The sequence below is a fragment of the Apostichopus japonicus genome, chromosome 4 (genome assembly GCF_037975245.1).
Source record: "Apostichopus japonicus isolate 1M-3 chromosome 4, ASM3797524v1, whole genome shotgun sequence".
Classification (NCBI taxonomy): Eukaryota; Metazoa; Echinodermata; class Holothuroidea; order Aspidochirotida; family Stichopodidae; genus Apostichopus; species Apostichopus japonicus.
Genome location: NC_092564.1, coordinates 15166215 through 15192984, shown reverse-complemented (window position 1 = coordinate 15192984; position 26770 = coordinate 15166215). Strand labels below are relative to the sequence as shown.

At 36.7% G+C, this 26770-nt stretch overlaps 2 protein-coding genes across 5 annotated transcripts; one reads left to right on the top strand and one right to left on the bottom strand.

Annotated features, from left to right (window-relative positions):
- Positions 1-760: 760 nt before the first annotated feature.
- Positions 761-12444, top strand: LOC139966562 (max-like protein X). Of its 3 annotated transcripts, none has more exons than XM_071969721.1 (9): positions 761-912; positions 1892-1963; positions 2830-2928; positions 3351-3445; positions 3740-3836; positions 4486-4585; positions 5307-5391; positions 5838-5954; positions 7772-12444. In XM_071969721.1, the coding sequence occupies exons 2-9, from the start codon at positions 1906-1908 to the stop codon at positions 7829-7831; spliced, it is 711 nt and encodes a 236-aa protein (XP_071825822.1). In that variant the 5' UTR covers positions 761-912; positions 1892-1905; the 3' UTR covers positions 7832-12444. The 3 variants fall into 3 exon arrangements, with proteins under 3 accessions (XP_071825822.1, XP_071825824.1, XP_071825823.1); XM_071969723.1 differs by having other exon boundaries at positions 772-914; positions 1895-1963; XM_071969722.1 differs by lacking the exon at positions 761-912 and adding an exon at positions 1055-1141.
- LOC139966561 (myeloid differentiation primary response protein MyD88-A-like) lies at positions 8015-26151 on the bottom strand. Of its 2 annotated transcripts, none has more exons than XM_071969720.1 (7): positions 26000-26151; positions 23839-24282; positions 20948-21013; positions 19325-19390; positions 15018-15192; positions 14635-14726; positions 8015-13867 (listed from the first exon to the last, which is right to left on the bottom strand). In XM_071969720.1, exons 2-7 carry the CDS (start codon positions 24194-24196, stop codon positions 13716-13718), a joined length of 909 nt encoding a protein of 302 aa, XP_071825821.1. In that variant the 5' UTR covers positions 24197-24282; positions 26000-26151; the 3' UTR covers positions 8015-13715. The 2 variants fall into 2 exon arrangements, with proteins under 2 accessions (XP_071825821.1, XP_071825819.1); XM_071969718.1 differs by having other exon boundaries at positions 25950-26105.
- Positions 26152-26770: the final 619 nt, after the last annotated feature.

The following is a 26770-nucleotide window of genomic DNA, read 5'->3' as shown; positions in this document are numbered from 1 at the left end:
ACCATGCTAAAAAAACTACAACGGTTTTTAAACATTTTTTTCGACACTCAAAGGGGGGGGGGGGAGCAGTCGCTCCCCTGCTCCCCCTGGCTACGTCCCTGGTATATCCTGAACTTGCTTTAAGCTAGCGAACAGGGTCGACCCACCCAATAGCAAAATTAATATATAAATTTTCCGAATTGAAGCTGGCGAACGTTGTATTTTTTTTTTAGAGTATTCAAAATCATACGAAGTTTTGTATGGTGGAGCATAAGGATCGCGAAATACAATTTCTCAATGTGACGAGGAAAACGTGGTAAATATGACTGATTAAAGGTCAATTTTGATCGAAAATTTTATGTCACTCACAATTTACAAGAAAATATGAAAATAAGAGTGCGACAGTCAGAAAAATTAGAGCGCGACAGTCGGAAATTCCGAATTGAAGCTGGCGACAGTCGGAAATTCCGACTGTCGCACTCAAATTTTCCAACTATCGTCATTTTTACCAAGATTGGGGGGGGGTGAGACACCCCCCACACCCCCCCTCTAGCGACGTCCCTGATTTAGGGAATAAATTATTTCTTTAATTAGGTATACAACGAAAGGTGGTGGAAATCAAAACCTATTAATACTTAGCATGGGGTAAAAAATGGGTCGTTTATCTCTTTCCCATTCCCAGGATCCTCGCCTGCAAATCACAGTTGTACAGTACTTTACAGTTCAAGGAGTTGTACTTGTGTGAGGTATTGTCTTTCATATCAAAATGTTGGCGTTCTATAGAATATAGAGTTCTATGCATGGACCAGTACCCATCAACAGCGAGACGATTGCACAATTCGGTAAAGTTGTGAGAAGGAACAGAATTTACCCTACAGCAAATCGTCGGAAATTTAAACGGAGTAAGATAATGGTCTGATCGCCTAACTGAACGTAAGAATGCGCGATAATTTTAATCCACATAACTGTCTTTGATAGGAAACATTGAAGGCTACTGTCAATGCCATGGTATTGTCTCGTTAGAATTTACTATATTATAGTATTGTGTTTTGTTGATACTTGATAGTGTATGCTAAGGACATCAATAGTAATGACTTAGGCCTAGGCTAGATACACAGGCTATGATACAGTACGCACTGGACGGATAGATGCAACAGTTGCCGCGTAAGTATTTAAATGGCAGAATGTACTGCAACCACTGTTTTGATCTATTGAAGAAGTGATTTACGTCAAAAAATTGATAAGCTACAGGGGCATAACTTTAGAATCCGTACCATATGAATGGGAAAGCTTACTTCGAATCGGCAGAATAAGGTTAGGGGTTAGAAAGTAGGGTTAAGGAGTAGGGTTAGGGGTTAGAAATTAGGGTTAGGAAGTAGGGAATATGGTTAGGGGTTAGGGAGTAGGGTAAGGAAGTAGGAAATAGGGTTAGGGGTTAGGAAGTAGGGTCGATTGGTACGGATTCTAAATTAGTACCGCTACAGGCTAGTGTTCAACAAGGAAAAAGTATATATAGTAGACAGAAGCACATTTATTTATTTGGCCTAGGCTAGGCTGTTTTACAGAAAACCATACAGAAATCTTAGATGCATGCCTGAATTCAGGTACACTTCTCCTTAGTACTGTTTTAACTCAAGCCATTACAAATACAATTCTGGTGGAATATGATCAAACTTCAATGATATAATCTATGACCAAGGTCCACTTCTAGGCATTTCTTTTTACTTTCTCAGTAGTCTCTTGCTTTATTTTGCTGGAACCAGCAATCCACTTTTCATTCTGTAAACTACTTACAGTTGTTTCTTAGGTTGTACTTATAGATAGAGTTGAATCATGATCTAGTTGGTATGGATTCATGTCTCATGTCTCAATTTGCAGAATGTTTCATCGTATATTACATACTCATTCATAGGGTTGGCCTCCAAAATGTCGAACATAGACTCCAGTTTCGGTGATTCCAGTCTTGATCACAGTTTTGACCAAAGTAAGTTGTCATTTGTATTGCCCTTTTCTAATTCAGTTGTATTGATGTACATTAAAATATATGATGACTAGCATTCTAAAGAGATGAATAAGTGTTGAGTAACCTCTGCAAGAAGAATGTAATGGGTTAGAGTTTAGGAACCTCTTGGCCAAAAGTTGAAGATACCACCATTTCTATGCATTATGTGTCGAGGTACTTATAACAATCGTTTTGCTTTCTTTATGATATCACTTAGATTTTTTACATTTACTAGACAATACCCACATGATCTAGGTGCAGGGCTGAATTTTAGTGGCTCTTCATATATCTTAGATTAAGTCAATTGTTTTGTTCAAGGACAAACCTCACAAAACTATCCATAAGAGTTAACCCAAGGGAAAACAGTAATAGGTCATACCTTTCAATAGATATTAACATTGTGTGACGATTACTGTATGTTCCTAGCCTACAATAAAGTTGTATGCAATTGTACTTAATAAAGTACAGTAAAAATGTTCAATGCTTAGAATTTTAGGATACATTTGCAGTGCTCAATGAATCACAGTGCGCATGGTAACCTTCTTTAAATATTGCAATCCTCAAGGTTGACTTTATACTTGCAGCTGGTTATACAACGTTCAAACTTGATTGAAGCTTTCCTTATAAAGATACTTTGTCAGCAAGGAATGCAGTACCCTAGAGATAAACAAAACAACTGGGAGTTTGATCTGTTGAGAAACATCTCTTTTCTGAAGGGTTTTGTTCAGTACCCATACATATTTTAAGCTATATACATCAGAGCAATGCTGCACCTGTGGTGAAGGTCTTGTGTTTCTTATTAACCTGTCACTTTTCATTAAGAAAGTCTACCCTTACATTACCAACAGGTTTTGGAGATGGAGACACCCCAACAACACCACAAACTCTTTCCAGGCAAAATAGTGGAGCAGGGATAGGTAGCAGCAACCAGTCCATGCACCTGACAGGTAAAGGTTTGCTTGTATGTTTTGAAGGTTCCTACTTCATTTATCTAGGAATGTTTCTCTAGTTGGTTCCAAATATCATTTTTGGAGAGCAACTTGAAGGACACTCTTCATATGGCAATTTGTTATTGCTGCTATTGGTTACTTTGATACCTGGTACTATTAAATTACTGATCAAACTACAATAGCTTATTTTAACAATTGGAGATTGGGGGGGGGGGGGAGGGGGAAGAGAAGGATGGAATTGGCGTAAGATAAACCCCAACCCTAGCAAGTGCAGGAAGTCCTGGAATCAAAGAGATGACAGTTTGATTCAAAGTTGCATTGTTATGCTACATATATCACTTAATCTGGCACAAAACTTTTCATTTTGTATATAATTTATGGATTAATGACCAGAATTGAACTTGATACTTTATTGCTAGATGACGACGATGATCCAGATGCTGTTAGATCGTACAGAGACAAGAGAAGGAATGCTCACACGCAGGCAGAGCAGAAGCGAAGGGATGCTATCAAGGTATGGTTAAAAGGAATTGATACTTTGTTGTCTGATAAAGAGGTTTAATATAGCATGCCACTATGTGACTCTTCTGCCAATGTTCACCAAAATTGCAATCTTTATATAACCTTACAATGATAACAACTGCGCATTGCCGCGAACATTGCAGTGTAGTGGGTAATGATAGTATAACAGTGATATATGTAAAGATATGCTGGTATGATTTTTTAATTAGTATTTTTATTTCTTACATGCCTTTATATGAATATTTAATTGTGTAAAACCAAGCTTCTTCTCTTTTTTTGCTTTTAGAGAGGATATGACGAACTACAGGAAATAGTTCCCACATGCAGCACAGTTGATGCTGTTGGCTCACAGCGGCCCAGCAAAGCCACAATCTTACAGCGATGTAAGTCAATTAGCCATGTTGGACACAGGTGTAGGGAAATGCTGGCCTCGTTTCAAAATTTTCCTCCCTCTCCTGACCGTGTAATAACCAGTTAGACAAATGATCCATAACTTGCAGTTGTAATTTCAACTTTGCTAAACGCTTGCAAGAAAATGATTAATATCTGTTAACACTCAAAGTTTCCTTTACAATAATGATCTGCACTCACAAGGATTTCACTACATTCACATATTTAGGAGTGAGGACAAATGAGTGAAATGATTGAAATGATGATATTTAGTATCAAAAGATTTACCAATCTGAGGTTGCGAAGTAGAATGCAATATTACAGGTTGTTGAGGAATCACAATTTTTTAGTTTTTGTAATTATTTTGTAATCTGAGAAAACCTGCACCTCTCACACTTTGGACAATGTTGCTTACATCTCTCCAAACCAAATGTAACAAAATGGCTTGTTTCATCTCACAATTTCAGGAGACATTTTATGGAGGGAGACCAGAAAAGAAAAGATAGCTTACTTTGATATTATTAATAACAATAATAATAATAATAGTAATTATAAATGTAAAGTGAAATTTGTAAAAACAAAGCACAGTACAGACACAATGCAGTTCTTATTTTGTGTTGTCTGATTGATCTATTCCTTTAGCGATCGATTATATCCAATATCTGGTACAACAAAAAAAGAAACAAGAAGATGAAGTGGAGGCCCTCCGGAAGGAAGTCATGGCTCTCAAAATTATGAAAACGTAAGGCAAATTTATATTTCATTTTGATGCCTTCTGATGCGTAAAAGTTTCTCAGCCATTTGGCGATTGATATGCAAAACTCCCGACATAAAGTTTGACATTTGGGGAGGAGACAAATGTCTGGTGGTGTTGAATCTGCCAGCGCCAAGCTCTTGTGGAAACTATTGCTCTGAAAAGTATTAGGGCCATCCTCCGCCCCTCCCACCCCTGTAAACCATAACCCGTTATCAGGAGGCAGATAAGACATATGAACCCAACAAGCTGGTTCATTATGCCAACCTCATATGTCAAAAGTGCAGTGGAAGGTGGGAAATGAGAAAGTGCGTTCTTCATAGTTTTACGAGGTCGACTAAATCACTCCGTCTTAATGATGGACTAACTAATTTGCACTTCTGCCAATAACAATATGAAGTTTGATGTGGTTGAGAGGAAATCGTGTTTGAAGGAAGGGACGTGACAGAAGGATGTATCAGTGTGAAACAAGCTTTTTGGCCAAACCGTAATTCAGACACACATACATATAAACAGTTGGAATTATTGAAATTCTTCTCTTTTCACCATTAAATCAAAGCAAAGGAGTAAAGACTTTGGGGGTTTATGCCCCTGTTGTTATAAAACTGTAGTTGCTTTAGTTTGGTTTTGAGATTTATGTGAAGCTACTTTTGAAGACTTTTTCCATGTTGATTCTTACGAGGTAGAATTTTTCTCGTTTGCTTTGCAGAAACTATGAACAGATTGTGAAAGCTCATCAGAATACACCCGGACAAGGACAGAATCACCTTTCAGATCAGATTAAGTTTAATGTTGTGAGTAGAGAGATGACTTCTTTTCACTTTCATATTAAACTGAGAACAGGAAAAGAGTTTTTATTCTAAGGTGAATAAGTGGCTCAAATGAATAGCCATCAATAGCTAGACATGACACCCTCATGGGTCCATCTTTCTGATGCATCATTGTTTCGGTGCAAAGGTTTAAAGCATTAACCATGCGCATAAATATGAAGACACTCTTCATGTTCAAAGCATCTACACTTGCAAGCTAAATTAAAAATTGAATTATTGTGAATGCAACATACCGAAAATGCTATGCAAAACCTAAATCATGTTTAATGTCTTTGTTGACTCTTCATAAGAAACGACATTCCATTGAGTTGACAATCTGAATGTAGCTTTTCCTGTTTTTTGCAACTTAAGCTATCGTTAGTGTGGATTCCAGTTTAAAGGACTTTAAAATGTTTCGCTCTTCTTTGCAGTTTAAAGCTACCATGGATTCACTCTTCCAGACATTCAATGCCACGATATCAGTGGCTAGCTTCACAGAATTATCAGCTTGTGTCTTCAGTTGGCTGGAAGAATACTGCAAACCACAGGTATGTTACTTTTGTAAGATATCTGGACCCCACATACTGAATAAACAGGGCTTGATCTGTAGTAGTTAGTGGTCAGTAAATGTATAGCAGAGGTCTTGGAGATAAGTTCATCTTGCCAACTGGAAATTAATTTTTGGTTTCGATGATAATCGTAACCTTTGCAATCATGCGTGTGTGTATGTGTGTGTGTGTGTGTGCGTTTGTGACGCCCAGCTTGTAAACACGATATCTCAAGAAGGGAAGCTTGGACAGTTCTCATATTTGGTACATAGGAGTATCTTATTGAGTACAAGAAGCCTATTGTTTTTGGTGTAGGTCAAAGGTCACTTGGGGTCACCAGGGGTCAAATAGTGAAAAGCTTGTAAACATGATATCTCAAGAAGCAAAGCTTGGATTGATTTCATTTCTGGTATGTAGGTTGACCACATTAAGTACAAAAAGCCTATCGTTTTTGGTGGATATCGAAGGTCATTTAGGGTCACCAGGGGTCAACTTGTAAAAACCTTTTCATAATATACGGTATCTCCCATCGTCCAGCCTATAAGTATATGACATGGGCGATTCGCCTCATAAGAATAGGAGAGCCTACTGACAATTGAAAATGATCTTACGGGCATCCGAAGATTTGAATCTGAACTCGCGACAATATCCCTATTGACTTAAGTGTGTCGCTAGAAGTCATGAATTGCTATGTACATATCTACATACATGTACAGTGTCTTCCAAAGCTTGCTTGCAGACCATAGATATATAATAGTGCTAGAGCTACTTCAACACTTGTGACTCATCCGTATGGATATTTTGCTAAAGAGTTGATGTGATTTCGATGGAATAGTGCACTTGAATGGCGAAGCATGCCTTCTCTAGAAAATATTTGTCGATCATTGGTAGTTCTGGTTGGATGTAAGTTGCACAGGTACCTCGAATTTCAAAACATTTCTTGGCCAGCTGCCAAGGAGAAACTAGGTCAAAGCACCTGTGAACTTGAGATTTGCTTTCACTTCATGGAGTTGGCTGTAATGTTGGCCTAGTTTTTCTCAACTTGTGAAACTACCATTGACAGGGTGTGACAAGGTTGATATTTTGGGACTAGTTGTGAATGGGGTAAGGGATTGTTTCAAAACATAACATGTGATCCAATGTCAACAAGGGTCAATCAGGGGTCAAAAACTAGTATTTTTGCAATAACTTGAGAACCAAATGTCCATTAAGGTTGGGAGTTAAGCTATTGTAATACAATAGTAGACCTGCATTTGGGTGACCTTTGACCTCAGGTTGACCTCCAGTGACCTGTATAAGCTTCTTTCAAGTTGATTCTTTGAAGTTTTGTGGGCATATTCCAATCTAAATTGTCCATAAGTGGACTCCTCTGCAACCTTAATGTGCGAAGTTATTAGAGATTTGGTTTGGTTTGTAATACTTGGTGTGCAGATTCATAACATTGAGTACAAGAACCCTACTGTTTTTGATGGAGGTGTGTATAACCACGTACAGACTGACCTGTGTTAGCATGCCATAGTGTTATTGTAACAGCTAGTTCTAGTTATACTAACAAGCAGAAGTCTAGTGCATTGAAGTCATCGAAACCTCAATGCATTTTGCATTCTGGTTAATTTTTTAATTTTACGTAATTTAGTGTAAACCAGATGGGGTGGCGTTACACTAACAATGATCTGCTTTTTGTTTCAACACACAAACTAATGTTTTGGTAGCCACTCTTGTTCAATATTTCTCTGAGTGAAGTATGAATAATAATCATAGCAACAATAATAATACTCTACCAACTATATTTTCTTTGAATTATTTTCTTTCCTCAGACATTAAGAGAACTAGTGATTGATGTCCTGAGAAAACTAAACAACAACCAGCTCCTTTAGATGCTTGTTCACATTGGCCCTTGAAAGTCCTCCATTCAAAATCTTAAAGGAAACAGGTCAAAGCCGCATTGCACTTGGAAAAGCCAGCACGGGTTCAAAATTTTGTCAAGAGTATTGTACAGTTTTCCAAATTAAATTTCAGCTCAAGCTGTGAAACCAGTTTTGCTAAAACAATTGTCTGGGAAAAATAAAGTAAAGTAAAATAAAGCATGGACTGTTTGATGTAAGTCGGTATTATTGCATATGTATGGAAATGACAAAATTATTGCTTTGATACTTATATCGAGATTTCTCCATAAGTAATCACAACTACTAGGGAGATGTATATATTTTAAGGACCATTGGTAAATGAGCTAACTGCTTCACAAAGAAGGAACCTTAAACCGCTGTGCTTACACAAATCAGGGCAGGGCGACTTGTGATCGTAAGGCAAATTTTTTATTTTCTCACTTTTGAAGTTCTGGTTCAGTGTCTGGTTTTGAAACCTAAGAAATGCCCTTTCATTTTAATCTTAAAAAAACATTCCCCAATTTCCCAGATGGTTTAACTAACTGTATAGTAAGTTTCCCAAGCTTTCATCTGGAACTGACAAGTATTGCCACACCAGAGAGTGGTATGTTGGCTTGTGACAGCAAGCACTGTCATTATGTAAGATTGTGAAAATATTTAATCTAATATTAGTTTAGAAGTAGTACACACACCTCTTTCAGCCAGTCTGTGGTCGAGATGCTTACACTACTCTGTATGTACCGTCCTAATGAACGTTGTGTTATATACGTCTTAATGGAACCTTAGGTTATTCTTTAAAAAGCATAGATAACCAATTGCATCTGCCCATCAAAATGTATATAGTTTAGATGATATTTTTTTGAAGTTTTGAATTAACTTCAGTATAACGAAAAACGTCTGGTTGCATAATTAGAAAAGCCAGTGGTCGGGGTGATTGAGGTGTACCCCAATTTATATTTGGGAGGGGGAGGGGAGGGGGAGGGGTAACCCCACTGGCTTCAGTGACACTAGGGCCTTCTTTTTAAATTCCTGGATCGGCCCCCGAAAGCTGACTTCCTTCAAATGTCCTGCTTTACTTAAGAGATCTCAGTTGTGGTCTAGACTCTAGAGATTATGTGTAAACAGTAGTTTATCCTGTTATGTTTTATACAATGAGGCAACAGGTTATTAGCAGGTTCATCATTGCAAAGCTTAATGATCTATTCTTCTATCCTTGTTAAGTTCATAAATGTAAAGTAATAATAGTATGTTAACAATGATGAGTAGAATTCTGGGTTTTGCTTCATTAAAGTGCAGGACTTCCACAGTCCTAATGGGCTAAGCTTGGAATTGGTTTAGTTGATCACCTATTTCACAATTTTGAAATTTACCAGTGAATATATTTTTTCATTCACTGTTGTCATAAATAGTATTACTTTAAATAATATTAATTTACTAACAGGCTATAATTTGTGTATCTGATAGTTACAATTCCCTTTTGAAAATTTGCTAAGCACTAAATTTTTGTCCAAGGAAACCACTTTCATGTTTCTGTAAGGGAATGAAATGAGTGACCATAATAGTCATTATAATTTGCTAGATTATAAGTTATCAGGGGGTTAGTCAGATCCTTAGGTCAGTGGGAGCCAGGTAATTCTTTCCCCCCTATGACCTGACCGTTACTCTTTTCTTCCAATCCCCCCCCCCCCCATACCCAATTGAAACTATTGACTTAGACATAATGTAACATCTGCAAGTTATTGTAATGTATGTATGTTTGCACACACATGTTACAAAATTTCCAAAGGACTATTTGGGGTTAACTCTTTGTAAATTCATGTCATGAAAACTAGTTATCTTTGGTTGCTTCGTCAGTCTCCATGTTGCTTGTTTACTTCCTCTGGCTCTTCCCATCATGACAGGATGTCAAGAAAATTAGTCGAAAATGTGTTTATAGAAGAAGGAAAGTCGAACGTTTATAATAAAAAGAAAAATCTTAACTTGTTTTTTCCTTCTTTTTGGCATTTGTTTGATCTGCAAGTCAAGTTTAAGAAAAATTTGCAAGTTGTTTTGCAAATCTATTAGGCTTGCCCTCCTGTCTATTTCTTATGGTTCTGTGTTTGTAAACTTCTACTGGAAATACTTAGTCTTGTATTGGGTAGCAAATATAGGACAGCCTAGTTTCCAATCTCAAATTTGAAGAAAAAGTAAACAAATTTGATTTCAATGACAAATTTTAGTTTAAAGAAAAGTTTTGGGTTGGAACAGTGTACCACACTAGGATTTCTGTTCCTATAGGGCCCAATTTATATCAAGTAATATTAGAACATTCTGTTGTATAGGTAAAGGGCTAGTTTCACCTTTCAAATTGAAGAAAAGTAACAATTTTTTACTTCAAAGGTTTTATTTTGTGAAATAACCACAATTTTAAGTGGAGACAATGTTAATTTTTTTTTGGTACCACATGTAGAATTCAGTAAGTAGGGCCCAAGTTACAACCATGTCCCTACTTTCCGAGAGAACTTACATACTGAAGGTTTAGAATTAAAGTTTCACCCCTCAAATTTTAGGAAAAGGCGACAAATTTCTACTTGAAAGATTACTTTTCCCTAAACACAAACGTTTTTAAATTGAAATGGTAAATATGATTGGATGTACCACGTCGAAATTGCATTATCACATTAATAAATGAATGGGTGCCCCACACTGAGTAGTACACGGGTGACGCATGCCCGCTAACTATGCTTGCAAAGCATTCTTCAAGTAAAGTTTGTTGAAGGCTTCTGTACATTGTTAGTCACGTCAAACCACAGAGCTAGTACTGACCATTGTACGTACAGCCTAGTGTACCTTTCTTTTTCACAAAGCTATTTTCCCGTATCTACTTGCTGTACAGCCTAGACAGAAAAATATTGAATTGACGAGATACGTTAAGTTATCAATTAAACATTTTGCAGAAAATTGCTCAGTTGGAATGAAGTGAACAATTTAATATTTTTCAGAAAAATGTTGAATTGATGAGATATGACAAGTTGTCAATTGAAGATTATGCAGTCAATTCAACATTTTGCAGAAAATTGTTCAATTACTCAGTTGGAATGAAGTGAACAATTGAACATATTTCAGAAAAATGTTGAATTGACGAGACCTGAAAAGCTGTCAATTAAACATTTTGCAGAAAATGTTCAATTGCTCCGTTAAAGCAACAGAGCAATCCAACAGTTTTCTGATTTTCGGTAAGATGTTATCTTAACAATTTACTGAAAAATGTTGACCTATTTGGGCAAAGTGTTCTTATGTTGATGGCACTTTTAAGCTTCCATACTAAATATACCCATAGATGAAGTTTCTTAATCCCAAAGTTGCGCAGCACGAAAAAGGGGATAATTGTATTAAACTGTACAAAACGGTTTCTTTGAGGAATACTGTCACGTGAGGATTGGTTGAACGATTACGAATAGCTTTGATTTCCTGTATGCTGCCCTCAATAAATATTTTATTTCCCACCTTCCTTCCAATGGTGTCACTTAAAGCCCTCATTTCCTCTTCCTCTCTCCTCAAAAAAATAATGTATAAAATAAATAGACAAATAACTATTTAAATAAACAAAACTTAAAAACAATATTTTGCTACATTATGTATTAAAATCATGTAAGTAAAATGGATAATACCATTTTATAGAAAATACTATTCAAGCAATAATACCTCCTACTGGCAAATACTTTAAAATAAACTATATATAAATTGATATCAAAATTATGAAAGCTATATTTTGATATTGTATGAAAAATGGATAAATACATTTTTCAGTAGTCATGTAAATTATACTTTCAATCTATAGTACATATATATTAAATATATATATATATATATATATATTTATATATATATATATATATATTTGGCAAAAATCTCCTACAAAACTTTTCAAACCTTGGAAAGAGGATAAATTGAGCATGTACATTTCATGGAAGGTTATATATATGATAGGAAAAAGAATGATAGCAAAGCAGATTTGAGAAAAAAAAGAAAAAGAAAAGATCGCAAGCTTCATAAATTCGTATCTTCAAGGAAATAGGGAGGGCAAAGGAAAGTTACAAAAGTAACTAATAAAAGATTTCTTCTTGATTAAATTGTCCAACGAAATTAATATTTAGCTTGAAAGATGATTTTCAAACTTATAAGCAGAATTGGAAGCATTAACTGACATTGCTTATAATACAAACTTACTAATTCTGGAGTAACTAGGCTGATGTAACCTTGTGGGGGACCTTGTGGGGGGAATATGACCACAGATGTAAATACCCATCTGCTGAAGCAGGTCGGAGGCTGAAGACCAGAATGAGAATGCAAACAAAATCCTGCCCTCGACAGAGAAAGCCTATGCGTGAAATATGCAGGCCTCTGGAGGTGACCAATACCAAAACTTGCTCATCCAAACACAAACCATGGTTGGGCTTTGGTAAAAGTGGACTTTCTTCAGATGACCAATTCTATTGCTGCATAGGGGCCCTGTTGTTCATTGCCTATACCACCGCTGACTCTATCATGAAAAATTAGGCTACATATCAGGTCATCTTTTGTCCAATATGTAGATGAGGAATGTCTTGATTATTATAATAATACTACTAATAATGCTTATTTACATAGTGCATTATACCAACGGTCTCAATGCGCTTTACAAGAAACAAAATGAGTACAAAAATACAGCATAGTAGAACAAAAACTTAAAGATACATGGAAGGATTGCATATGTGAATAAGTGAGTTTTTAAGACACATTTTAAAATTGTCTATGGTAGGGGAATTCCTAATGTGGCTGGGGAAGAGTGTTCCAGAGTTTGGGGCCGCAAATTGAAAAGAACGCTCACAGTACGTCTTAGTTTTAATTTTTGGTGGCTTTAGGAGAATAGCACTGTTAGATCTGAGTGAGCGAGTTGGAATTTGTAAGTTGAGTAAGGGGTGAAGAATGTTTATCACTAATGGTAACAGTCTGCAAGGCGGTTGGTGAAACCGCGTTGTATCCATCTAAGAGTAATGCCTTCAAAACCATATTTGGTGTGCAGCCTATCAAACAGAATTAAGTGGTCGATAGTGTCAAGGCCTGCAACAAGGTCGAGGAGGACGAGAAGAGATTCTCTGTGGTTGTCAGTGGCGAGGAGACGATCATTATAGAATCGAAACAGGGCAGTTTCCGTTGAATGATTCTTTCAGTAGGCAGATTGGAGGGAGTTATGAAGTGAGTTAGCACACATATATTCTTGAAGTTGCAGAGAAGCAAACTTTTTCAATCAGTTTTCCAAAGAATTTTAACATTAGAGATTGGACGATAGTTTTGAAGAATTTCACTGTCCAGAGACGATTTTTTAATGATAGGAGTTACCATGGCGGATTTTAAGGATGATGGGAAGGTACCAGAGCTTGATGGGATGACATTTTGAAAAGTCTTAGGAAATATGTGAAAAAGAAAGACCGTGTCTACAACACGGCTGACATCTTCAAGAACAACGCGGGCGGGACACAGGTATGTTTCTCAGGATATTCAGGAGCCATCTGATTAAAGCGGACAAGTTAGTCATAGACTCGTGATGAAACATGTGATTTTAACACGTGTATGACTTTAGCTGATCCAATATTAATTGGCTGTCCCTGTTTATAATGAACCGGACGATGAGTTTCTATTTACTCTCATTGAGCACAAGATAATTAAGCACCAATTTAGCAACTCCCTGCACGTTGAGACTGTACATCATCGATACTGATTCGTTAGAAGCTATTGACCATTCCACATTGGTATCAGTTCGACTCATTTGAATCTTTTCATATACCTTGAATGTGGAGGACTTAAACTTTTGAGAACTCGTTGATTTCCTTTGCAATGATGACAGTCTACATGCTTAAAGTTTGAACTTGATCGCAGAGGAAAGTCGGTTCCAGAACCATGGACGGAGGTCCTTCTTAGTGTAGTCCAACACAGTAAGGTGCTGAAGAATGCTAGGCAATTTACACGGAGCCACAATCACAGGTATGACCTTCTTAGACTGACCTCCTGCAAGTTTGAGGAAAGAAAATTATAAAATATATATTAAAATTATATATATATATATATATACAAGAAAAGATATAGATAGATTTCGTGGAATAATTTCTTTGAATATAGGAGTTGACGAGAAATCAAAACACTGGTAATATCAGATCATTGATCTGTAAAAGTTCAAGACCTGGTGTCCTTGATTGGTTTCATCCATTTGTATTACAACATAAATGAGAGTGTTTTTCACAGGAAATTAAGAGTTTTGACTCAAGAATCAAGCAAAATGATAAATACTGCAGTAATGTTCTTTGAGGGGAGTGGGGAGAGGTGGGGGTGGTAGTTAGGGTTCTTAACAGTATTAGGAAGTCAAATATTTAAAAAATGCCTTATATTATTTAGTGGCTATTTATGCCATTGTAGTAATAAGCATAATCTGGTTGCAATTGTCTGTAATTCTAGTGAGAAAGCTGGGTTGGGGTTGGCCGCCCACAATGCTACATACACTGAGGTACATTGTTAGTGTGGTAGACCGGGATGAGGGGGGGGGGGGAGGAGTGGGTCAATAAATGACTAGTGTGCATGCAATCCATATGTGCATTTCTTGTGTATATGTCAGGAAATGGAGGGGCTCAATTAAAGATAATTCTGTCTACAATCAGTGCCACTTTAGAAGAGAAAGAGGTTGGTTGACACATTTTTAAGAGCTTGAACTAACGAGCAATTATCTATGACTAAATGCTATTCTCCAGTCTTTTAACCTGTAAATTTGAACAGTTGAATACCTGGCTGCAAACTGATTCCAAACTTGATACAAAAGTTATTGAAGTCATCTTCCTTGAACTGTGGTGAGAGAACTACTACCATCCTCCTACATCTGAAAAGTACACGAAAAACAAAACATAAATCAATCTGTCAAGTGACCGACCGGCCGACCGACCCACCCACCCACCGACCGGCCCACCGACCAACCGACTGATGGGATACTCAAAAGCATGCAATTAACATAAAAAGGGTTATGTCCAATTAACAGCATTAGTCGACTGGGATTCAACATGCAAAGTACTGTAATCCAGTTGGAAGAGTTACATATACAATACACAATAAATTATAATACTTTTAAGTTATTATTATTTTTTGAACCGTTCGAAATACTACAAGTTCTTACCGGTTTTCTATTAGTTCTGCTGTGACAGTGGTATGGGATCCACCAGGCAGTAGGTCTCTGTGCTGGATGTAGAGTTTGAGTTTCTCTTTCCCCTCTAAGACACTTATCATTTCTTGTACAAATGGATGGTCATCCAGACAGTAGCAGACGAAAGCATCAAACTTTTGTGAATCATCTGAAAAAGAAATATAGGACAAGGTTAAAATGCTTAAATATAAAAACAAATTAACCCAAAAAAAAAACCCATTTGCAAACAGTCTGTTGAAATTTGTAAAGATTCTTGAAGAGTGTTAGTAGGTGTTACTACTCTACAAAATGTATTAACCTGAACGTTAATTTGCACACAAGTTTGCATATCATCAGAATGCTGACTTTCACTATGAATGTACAGTACTTAAAGGAAGACTGTGAGGCCTATGACGCCCTTTCACTGGTAACTACACCACAGAATGTATGGTCTCATTGACTCGGTTCAGTTTAATACAGCTCAGTTTAATTCAAGTTTTATCGTTCACTTTATTTCAGTTTAGTTTAGTTTTAATAGTTCAGTTCAGTAATAGCTTTACTTTAGTTCCCTAGTTCAGTAACAGTTTGGTTCACTAGTTCAGTTCAGTTATAATTAAGAACGGTGCTTAATGGTTTAGTTCAGTTCAGATGTGGCTTTCATAGTTTAGAACACCCAATCTACTGCAGTAAGGCGAGGGATGATGCAGTCCAGTTCTTTTAGTTTAGTTAAACTTCTTGCAGTATATAAAATATTGGCTGAAGTATTCCTCAGCCCATACTACAGACTCATAAATATGCAAAGCTTCAATTGGCCAAACAGTCTTTTCAATCACAATCTTTGTGGAAGTTACTCATGTGTTAATTAATATCCCAGGCCTAAAATCTCACAATTTTCAGCCAATTGGTAACAAATGCAAGTGCTTGAAACTTCATATGGCTAAAATCAACTTCCCACCAGGCATTTTCCTGAATAACAGTTAACACCAGTTCATGTACCTAGCTTATATAGGATCAGCACAATAAAATTTATCAGAAAATATTCTCTCAGCACTAAAAACCAAATATATGTTTAAGCTTAAAATATCCCTTTTCTCATTCCCCCTCTTTCTTTTCCCCACCCCCTCCCTTTTTCCTCTCACCCATCCCCTCCCTTTAAACGTCATCATCCACACTGTCCTCAGCATCAATTGGACGCATGAGAACAGTGTATGGTTAAACACTGCCCCATTATTTCATGCACTGTATGTCAATTAAATTCGAAATGATACATTGTAAACACTAACAATTCTTGTCAAAAAGGTGGTCAGAATCGAGGGACAGATAGTTTATTGAGTGAAAAACTGTTGTAATTTTATGATCAGTTTCCCTTTCGACTGAAGATATTTGTTTCAATCTAATATAGTACCTAAAGTATTTTTAACTGTCCTTGGCACTGCTACTATCATAGAAGAGGAAATGACATTGAACCAAAGGTAGAAATTAGAATGCAAGCAAAGTTCCTGGTTCCTTTCTTTGTAATAAATTAAGTGCAACTGCAATGCTTACCAAATGGAAAAGAAAATATTCTAAAATTAAATACAAGAGATGAAATGAACTGAGTGTATGTTTATCATAGGCAGATGGATCAATAGATCTGCAAACAAGGCTTTGAACTGTCAAGTAGCACTTCCCTGTTGTAGATTGTACAGTAGCTGATTTGTGGTGGAATTTTGCCAAACGCGATCGGTACCAAACAACACACGGTTGAAATGTCTGGGAATAATGTAGACCTACTGTTTATGGTATTCATCACAATTTTGCTGGTTCATGAATATTTTGGGTAAATTATTGGACAGTGTCCATAGACCCCCCCCCCATAAAAAAAAAGAACTAGGTTTCCATCTTTGCATGAAGTAGAGGGTGCTTTCCAAATGAACAATTCAGAATGAAGAAACGTAAACCTCGTACTTTAACCATTGGAGTGTCACATGTTTGATTTGTAACATGAGAAAAACATATTTCACAAAATCTCGGGCAGGAGCCAAGACGTAGCAAAACATGCTACGTCTCCCAAGTAGCACATTTTACAGGCCATCCCTAGACCCTTACAACTATTTGTGGTGTATACAGTAACAGAATGGTTCGGGCCTCGCAGACTAAGGAAGAAAACGGAAGCGAAATGCAACAGAAAGGCTGAGAAGTTTTGGACACTTCATTCCTGCTTCGCTGCATCCAACATAAATTTGAGCTAGCCGTGGTTTAAATGATCGGCCATCGTGGATATACATTAGTCGGAAATGTTCTTGAAGTGGAATTGGTTTATCGTTGGTGAGAAATTTTGGGATTTTAGATGTTGCAAAGATATTCTGGTCTTGCTGTTCAGGATTCCGTTCATGACTACTAGAAGACCTTTTAACAGTCTATTTTGATTCAATCAAGAGATTTATTATTATATTTATTATTAGATTTATTATTATTATAGAACCCAGCACGTAAAATGTTCACATGACCATCGACCAAGAAAAGGGAAATCACCTTACAAAAAATTACCTATATTAACTCTGGGGTAAGAGTGAGGAGTGAGGAACAGTGAGTAATGGAAATTAAAGTGTTATCTGATCAGGGCGAGGTTTCCTGTTAAAGTGATTGTGAAATGTCCTTTATCGGAGGAAAAATATCTACCATAGGAATACACCGTAGGAACTTTTCTCTGGAAATGGTTTCCTGCTACTGTAAATCAGTTTCTATGGCTGTGGTTTTGATAAATTGACAATTTCTGGATATTATTCACAGTATTCAGTGTTGAATCCAACAGCAAATTTGCATTCGATAACTAGTCGACTATTTTAAGTTGTTTATTTGCCAAACGACGATAAAGAGTTTATACTGGACCTTTTCTTGTTGTTTCAATTTGAAAGTTTGCAACATTCCATTTCAATGGTGAATGGATACAGTGTGCCAAGCACCTAAACTAAATTGGTTCAAATGTTTTGTCCTACTCTAAATAAGTTTGTTTCTTTTTCCAAATTTCCAATTTTAAAAATTTAATTGATTCTTATATCACAGATTTTCAGAACCAGAAAGCCATAATAGCTAATTGAAAATAGATTTTTGACATGAGTTAAATTTGGGTGAGTTGGCTGAAAGTAATATTGGTTAAAGAAATAAATTATTCCTTGAAATTTGTTCAAAATAAGAGCGCAATAGAAAGGAAAAAGTACTTTACAATAAGACATGCGCCTGTTTGGCCAAGAAGACTACGACATCAGTTTTCAAATAGAGTCGATGTGGCCGGTTGCTTACATTAACGCTGACTAATGACATATGAAACCAAATTCAGAGTCTGGTTCCTCTTTCATAGTGTTCATATACTCTCATAATATTAACAGATGACCCCTGAATAAAATCTAAGTCATGACAAAAAAAACCAAAAAAAATATCACATGTTTGACCATGACCTAGCATTTCTATTTATAGTCACTTTGCTTTCCTGTGGTTGTAGCATATTAAGGAGATCACTGTGGACTCTCCCCCCCCCCCCCCCTGCACTTTTCTTTAATGCCCCACTTCAAAGGAAAGGCAGTTAGTAAGAGGAAGAATAACTTTATTGATCCTTAAAAGGAAACTACAGTGCTCGCAAGTCACTGAAACATAAAAGAATAAGAAGTAAAACTAAAAAGAAAGAAAACATGAAAAAGCAGCAGGCCGTACAGAAATGGCAAGAAAGAAAAACGTCACGTTTAAACTTAATAAATTACAAATTTTAATAGCCTGAGGTATGAAAGATAAGGGATATCAGGTTTCGGTAACAGAAGAAGGCTGCCTGAGCCTACCACTGTGCAGGATTACTTGTCTCACAAGATGGACATAGAGGGGGTGGTTACTGTCAGTCCTAAGGGACTACAGCTTGCTTCGTACAAGGCAGTGGTAAACACAGTCCACCTCCTTCTGTACCTCACCCAATCATCAATCAGCAGTACCAATAGCCTCTTTCTAAACAGGTTAAGGTTGGGAACTGTTCATACTGTCAGTACGAATGCTATGAAGTATGGTATGAACAAACAGTGTAGATACATGGTATTCAAACAATTGATAGGAAATTCCCCACTAGCTTAAACAGGCCAAACTGGATGGTTGCTAAGTGGATGTCTTACTAAAATCTGCACATATCAACTTCATGAGTTTAGTACTAGAGATAACAATTTGTACAGCAAACAATTTGTTATCACAGCTGCACAATGTATTGGAAATTCAGCAAATTCCATAATTTTCATTTAGTGTTGATTATAGACACATATGGATTCTATATATACATACTGTACCTTCATTATCCTGAATGGTGATCCTGGAAAACTCATCTTGTGAGAAGTTTGGGCTCACACTGCTCACTGAGTAGAAGGAAGACAAAAGTGTATACAGGCTACTTTGAGGTATATACACTCTGAATCAGTAATGAGGTAGAGTGACATGGGTGACAAGGTATTTGGGGAAGGGGGGGTGCAGTGGAATAGGGAAGTAATGGGTAATTACCATAGCTCATCCAATGATAGATAGCCGCACATACAGCAATGGTCAAAACAGTGCACCTTATACAGCTACTATCCATCTCTCCACTTTCTGTTGAGTCCCATTTTGTAGGGTTTATTTGGGGAATAATAATCCTTCAGTATAACCCTGTAGATATATAGCCTACAAACACTGAAATCCAAATTTATTGTTACAAGACAAGAGTGTGGGTGTGAATGGATAAGTAATGTATATATCAGAGAATCACGTACGAAGTGTTCAAATTTGGTGTACAAAGCAGTTTTGAAGTCTTGCAACTTTGGTTACATTAGAATTCCTGTGTAGAAAAACTGCTGTACATACATCTTTAAGACTTAACCATATTGCATTGAGCGGTACTGGTTAAAATTATAACCGGTATAACCACACAGCTGATCAGAACTCTCTCAGTTTCTCATTTGTCCTAACATCTGAAATGTAACCGTGATATGTATTTTTGACTTGACACAACAGTGTATCATCACGCATTAAGTATGAATTGAAACCCAGGATCAGTACAATGTTTAGTGTACAGTGACATTAAAATCAATAAACTGACTGACAGTAAATATATTCTCAAGTTAAATAGCTGCTTGCTTAATTCATCGCTGTTTGAAAGATGATCTTATCTCAAGAAACCAGGCAAGCCTAATTCAATGCAATGAAGATGACACTGAACTGCAATGAAGTTGATTACTCATTTTAGTATTAACTTTAATAACACATGGCTCTAATTAGTTCTGTTTTATTTTGTTAATTTCATAATACATATTCACCTTGATATTGAAATAACATGTTAGCCCCCCCCTCCCCCTGACTCCCAACAGTACAAGAAAAGTTGGTTGAACCCCTGCATTTGCATTTGCAAACAATACTTACCCTTTTGACTTAAAAACAACCCTCATACGTACTTCAAACAATAACCTATTGAAAATATTGACAAAACTTTGACCAATCACTGATGACTCTGGCCTCTGCAGACCTGAGGAGAGCATTGAAATATATACTTTCTCCGACAAAGGCGGTCACTTCATCTAAATGATTTTGAATCATGGCCAAGATATATTGATCTTTAGGCATACAGTACATATATATGTCTATCAGAGATCCCACCACGATGAATTTAGACTAAAAAATCTACTCCAACCATCCTGAAATTAAATCAATTTTTGCTACATTTCCCTGATCATATCATGCAGTTTTCGAGAGAAACAAAATTTGTGACAGGACCACGCACTTCAATGACTCTCTTCGTTGCGAAAGGTCTTGAAGAAATTTACTATTCAATAACAGTGAGAGATTTTAATCTCTGCTTAAAAGTTGGGTCATCTCTAACCAAACAAATTTCTCTACCATGGGGAGGAGAATAACGTTAGAATATAAGTAAATTATAATGATACCTTCGGGATCTTGAACATTTCGTCTCTCCTCCTCTCGTTTCCTGACCCACTTTGTCACATCACTTTCTGTGAATAGATACGTGGTGAAATGAAACAAATTTATATATAATTATTACCTGATTATGACCGTGCATCCACCTTGCCCTCAATGTGACTATTGTGACACTCTGTGACACCTTACCCTCCTGAAGACAACATGACTATGACATAGTTTCACTTGAATACCATATACATATAGTTTTATCTGATACAATACAGGTGAATAACTTGTAGGACGTACTTCATTGGTATTCAAGAGGCTCTACAGGTGACACTTGTTGAGCCCTTGAGGCTTTATAGTGGGTATACAGTATTTATAATTATTACCTGATTATGACCGTGCATTCACCTTGCCCTCAATTTGACTATTGGTGACACTTTGTGACACCTTGCCCTCCTGAAGACAACGCGACTATAACATAGTTTAACTTGAATACATTTATACATATCTACAGTAGTTTTATCTGATACAATACAGGTGTATAACTTGTAGGACTTCATTGGTATTCAAGAAGCTCTACAGGTGACACTTGTTGAGCCCTTGAGGCTTGATAGTGGGTAATCAATATTTCCCTAGAAATTAAACTAAGTATTGTACAATCTAGAAGCAGATTTAAAGGATATGTAGCAAACCCCAAATTTCATCTGTAAAACGGTAGAGATCACTGTGATAAAGAAAGAGTGCAACCTTGCATTCACCTTGCCCTCAGACAATGATGTGACTATGAAATAGTTTGAAATAGTTACCATATAATACACTTAGTTCTATCTGGTACACTACAGGTTTATAAGTAGGGCTTCATTGATATTCAAGAGGCTCCAAAGACGGATTCTTGTGAAGCCCTTGATGCTTGATAGCACTTGGGTAATCAACCTTTCCCTAGAAGTTACACTACGTACTGTACAAACTAGACATGGATTTAAAGGACATATCAAAGCAAACCACAAATTGCATAGATCTATAATATGATAGAGATCACTGTCATGACAAAAAAAGTCCCCCAAACAGCTATAAAAAAATCTTTGTTGTTTGGGACATAAATTAAGTTTAAAAGAGCTGTGTCCAGAGGCTGTTGTTTTGCATATCTGTGATGTGGTAGTGCCAGTGGGAAGTAAAGTTTTTTACCCCTTCTTATTATATCTTCAAGGTAACCCTGAACTAATGCCATCATTAGGTCATATACAGGTACTGTTCAAGGGAGTGAAGACTCGCGCACATAGAAATGTCTGATGCCGGTAATCTGACCTAGTTTCCATGAGGTGTAACAGAAGTGTTAGACACCACCATCGATCCCAGAAAATACACACACAGCTTGCTATCATCGGTAATTGGACACTAGTGTACAGTCAATACATACAGCTGCGGTCAATACCCACAACACAGTGTACATATCAGCGATGGACATCTCAGCAGGGAGTTTTTACTGTCTGCATTTTGTAGCGACAAGTAGAAAACTTCACTTGCAAGCAACGGAAAGTTAACTTTTTCAGAAGGCAACACGCGGTATGGGGCGAGTCTTCAATGCCTTTAAGAGGTTCAATGTTTTTATGTAATCAGTATTTGAGAAATGCTAGAGCTACATTTCTGCAAATAAACATTGTAATGAATCAAGAAAACCATTAGAAAAATCAAGCATGGGGTTTGAACCATTTGATGATATCATATTCAGACTTGCTCAAGTCTCCAGCCTTGTGTGTGAAGGAACATTAAAACTGTGATAACTAACAAATAGAAAAAGAATTTTCTTTAATATATCTGTTCCAGGGAGTTGTCCATGACGATTGAAGGTAATTGCTTCTACCTTAATAAGAGGAGCAGCTAGAGCTAGATAGTCCCATTTAAAAAGGGAATAGTTGTTAATGTTTGTTAATATATCTCTCAGGTACTGAATGGGCCTAAAAGTAGCTTGCTGCAAGGTTTTTCATCACTAAATGTACAAAAGCTCCCCCCCCTCTCCCCTAAGCATAGTCCAGTAATTTTGTTTCATAGCAATCCATGAACAAAGTTTGATGATTAACTATTACTGTATCTGAGCAAATCTTTACCTAACTCTGTTTTGAAACAAGTTGCCAAAGCCATGGAATAGACCTGTTGATACATGCTTATAAAGTGAAACTCAGTTGGACAAGGAAATTACAAACAAACCAATTCCTTTCCTCAATCAATCATTTGAAAACAAATACCCAAATTGATCAACGACAAAAGTGACAGGACAGAGAGCCCTTCAAGTTTGAACTGTCCATAAAAATTGAACAAAGTCTAAATTTGCCTGTTTGAAGATCATAGGTAATGCCCCTAACTTTATGCTAGAAAATCAGATACTGGTCACAAATGCTCGAATATTGCAACAAGCATTTTACTTCCCCGAGAACTAAAAGGCAGTTTATCCACACTAAATCTATATTATTTCCATTTTCATCATTTCCTAAATATCCACACTGGTATATATAAATTTCTATCGTAATAATTTCTTAAATTTGGAAGATTAGAGTCAATAGGAAAGTACTTTTGAAAACTTCTAGAACAATTTTCTGCCTGCTAAAATTTGTGTCCAATCTTGATGAATGTATTTTAGATCTTCCTGCAATAAGGAACTCGCGAAGAAGCCATCATTGGCTTATCAAAGCCGCAAGCTGACTGAAGTCAGTCTCTTACATTCATATTTAACGTCCATGATTATGACTTGTCAACAACTCTGTAACTGGACGACATACATTAATCTTGGAGTGACTCGAACTTGAGAACTTGGGACTCGAACTCGGGACCTGATGACCTTAACTTCTAATATATCAGACACTCAAGGCCCATTAAATTATGACGCATACCCCGAAGATAACACAAATACACTTACCGATGAGAAGCCCAATGTCCTCTATGACATCTTCTCGTTCAATCAGGTGAATATTGTCCAGCAGTTTTCCGACCGAACTGCCTCTTTTACTCCCCCAATTATTCAACAGTTCTCTCGTAGGGTCACGTCGTCGCTCCCAATTCTGGATGTCCAATGTTTCATAGTCTAGAATCTCCGCTAGATATCTCCAGTCCTTGGCTGTGTCCAGTTCCCGATTTAAGTACAGGGACAATTTATTCCTGACGGTCGGTCCTAAGGCTAAAACGGGAATGTCGTGCCAGTCGATGGTGCTGTTATTACCTTTGTCACCTGCTGGTATGGTTGAAAGCGAACTGATACTCCTGGGACATTCTGCCATGATACAGCAGTGCTCAGCTAGGGAGAAAAACTTTTCCAGATTTCACTAATGTCAATAAGGAGAGATACCTCTAATAGTTGGTTAGCCTGAAAAAAAAAAATAAAAAAATAAAGGAATAAAATATTGCATGAATTATCCATCTCTCTTTCAAAAGAATTCTAATAGAAAGGAAAAAGTACATAAACAACCATCATGTCTTCTTGATTCAAGCAGGAATCATTTTTGCACCCAACCCCTTCTCCCTCCCCACCTATTAGCAACCTAACAATTGTTTCAAAAAATGTTTCAAAAAGCAGGGAGTAGTTCATCCTGTGTCACATCACAAAATGCTATGCAAAACGGGAAACTTACTATATAAAAGTGCAACGATGTGTGCAACAGTTTTTGAACACAGAAACCGTAGTACTTTATAAGAGACAAGTTCAGGGTCATCAAAACTGCTAGACAAAATATGAACGCTTACTTATACCCAAAAACTATTTAGCTTTATAACCTTCGCATTTTTGCTTGGACATTAAAGAGACGTACTTTAGCATTATCATCATTTTATTCCAAGGGAGGGAGTGTGGAGAAGGGGGTAAAATGCACTGTTGGTGAGCATTAAATAGAGAGAACAGTTTGTAGGAAATCATATTTTGGTAGCAATCTTGACTTCTAACCTGTAAAACTGTTCAAAATAAAACAATGAATCATAGTTTATTAGATTTAAGTGGACTGTCATTCCGTTTGTTTTAGTCTCACAACCTTAACAGTGACTTTTTTGCAGTGTTGGTTGAATCGGTGGAAAGAAAAATGAAACGGGTTCACGTATAGCGACGTCAGGTAGTGTTACTGTAAGAAAGGCAACGGTCTGGTGCTTGAACAAACACAACGTAGGATTGCCTCACTGATCTGTACACTGTGCCGTATGTCTACTGCATGTTCAAAAATACCTGCCAAATTATAACTGCATAGAGCGGATATTATAACTTAACGAAAAATCTAGATTAGGTCAGTACTATACTGTAAGTATACTCATCACATGGTGTTGTGCAGGCATACTAGTGATTTTCCAAAGTTGAAAATAATAGTATTGTAAAAAATACTCACATTATTCACTGCTTTTCTTAAATGATACAAAATAGACTAAGGTTTGCTTATCTAATGATAGTTTTCAATATTACAGGTATAAAACAAGAGAAAAGCAAAGGTAATTCCCAAAGGTCATAACATATTGAATCAGTTTCACTCTTGATCACATGTACATCAAATCACTTAATTTTTCTTCATATTGCTTCAAAGGTGAACTGGCCATGAACCTGGATAGGCCTGTATTGGTTTAAACATGTATCATTGACATCTTAGCCTAAATGGCCTATCATTGATAATGTTTGTTGTTGATTGCCTTTCTTTTTACATGGCACAAATACTGTATTTCATATGACCTTCAAATGAAACAACTTGATGCATCAGTGCATAGGTCTATGTGGAAGGTATTAAATTTGCAAATTCTGCACAAAATTTAGCTGCATTAAGTATTTTCCGCGCATTCACTTTACATTTCACTGGCAAAAAAAGGAGAGATGTAGTCTGGCTATCATATGGCCTAACTTAGTGCCCAAAACAACATGTTCCATGAAGGCATGCTCGCCAATATGAGCCACTTAGGCCTACTGTAGTGTATGTACAGGTACCAACTCTAACAGTACGGTCAAGGGCTAAGTTTCTCAGAAATATTCTACCTTATTTACGTAGGTTTGAGTAACTAACTTACGCCAAATTACGGGAAGTTTCAACCAGGCCAAAAGTGTCTCAAATTCTTACCGTTTTGGCAGTCTGGTTCTGATGACTATAGTAACTTTATACCGTCGTCTAAGACCGCGTTAAAATAATGAATGGCACCTTTCTCAGAAAATCACACATATCACCCAATCCGCGACAATTAAAAATAAAGGCGGAAGTGAAAAGATCGGGGATTACCCTTACACGCAGACATTGTATGGATCGTCCACAGGGAATCATGCACAATAGAAATTAAATTGTTTCTATGGTTTTTTTACACTGATATTTACTGATAGGATTAACTTAGCAAATGACGACAACGGTATATATAGTGTTTTGTTATTCATATGGTCGTGTGTGACTTGGAATGGTGCATTCTGAGGCACATTTAGACTAGAAATTAGGTCTACATGTATAAAAAGTTTACTTCCTACAACAATTACTTTGCATTTTTGTATACAACATTTAAAATTGGTCATTTACATATCATCTGCTATTTTCATTCATATTTGACTTTTCTATGTATTTTATACCCTGACCCAGATAAAGGAATTTCTGTAATTGTACTGACCATTTTTTAACTGTATTATTTACTAATGAAAATAATACTGTTTTAGTTCATATTTATTTTTTATGTAGAGAGCTAGAATTATTATAATTTAGTACAATTCCCTCATAATGCCCACTGGAATTTCACTAAGAGGGTGTAGGAGGTTGGGTCTTGGGGAGGGAAGAGACTATTGACATGACATGTGACAGGGTTTAAAGGTTGGCCGGTGGAGATTGTAAAAAATTGTCTACTTAAGCAAGGTT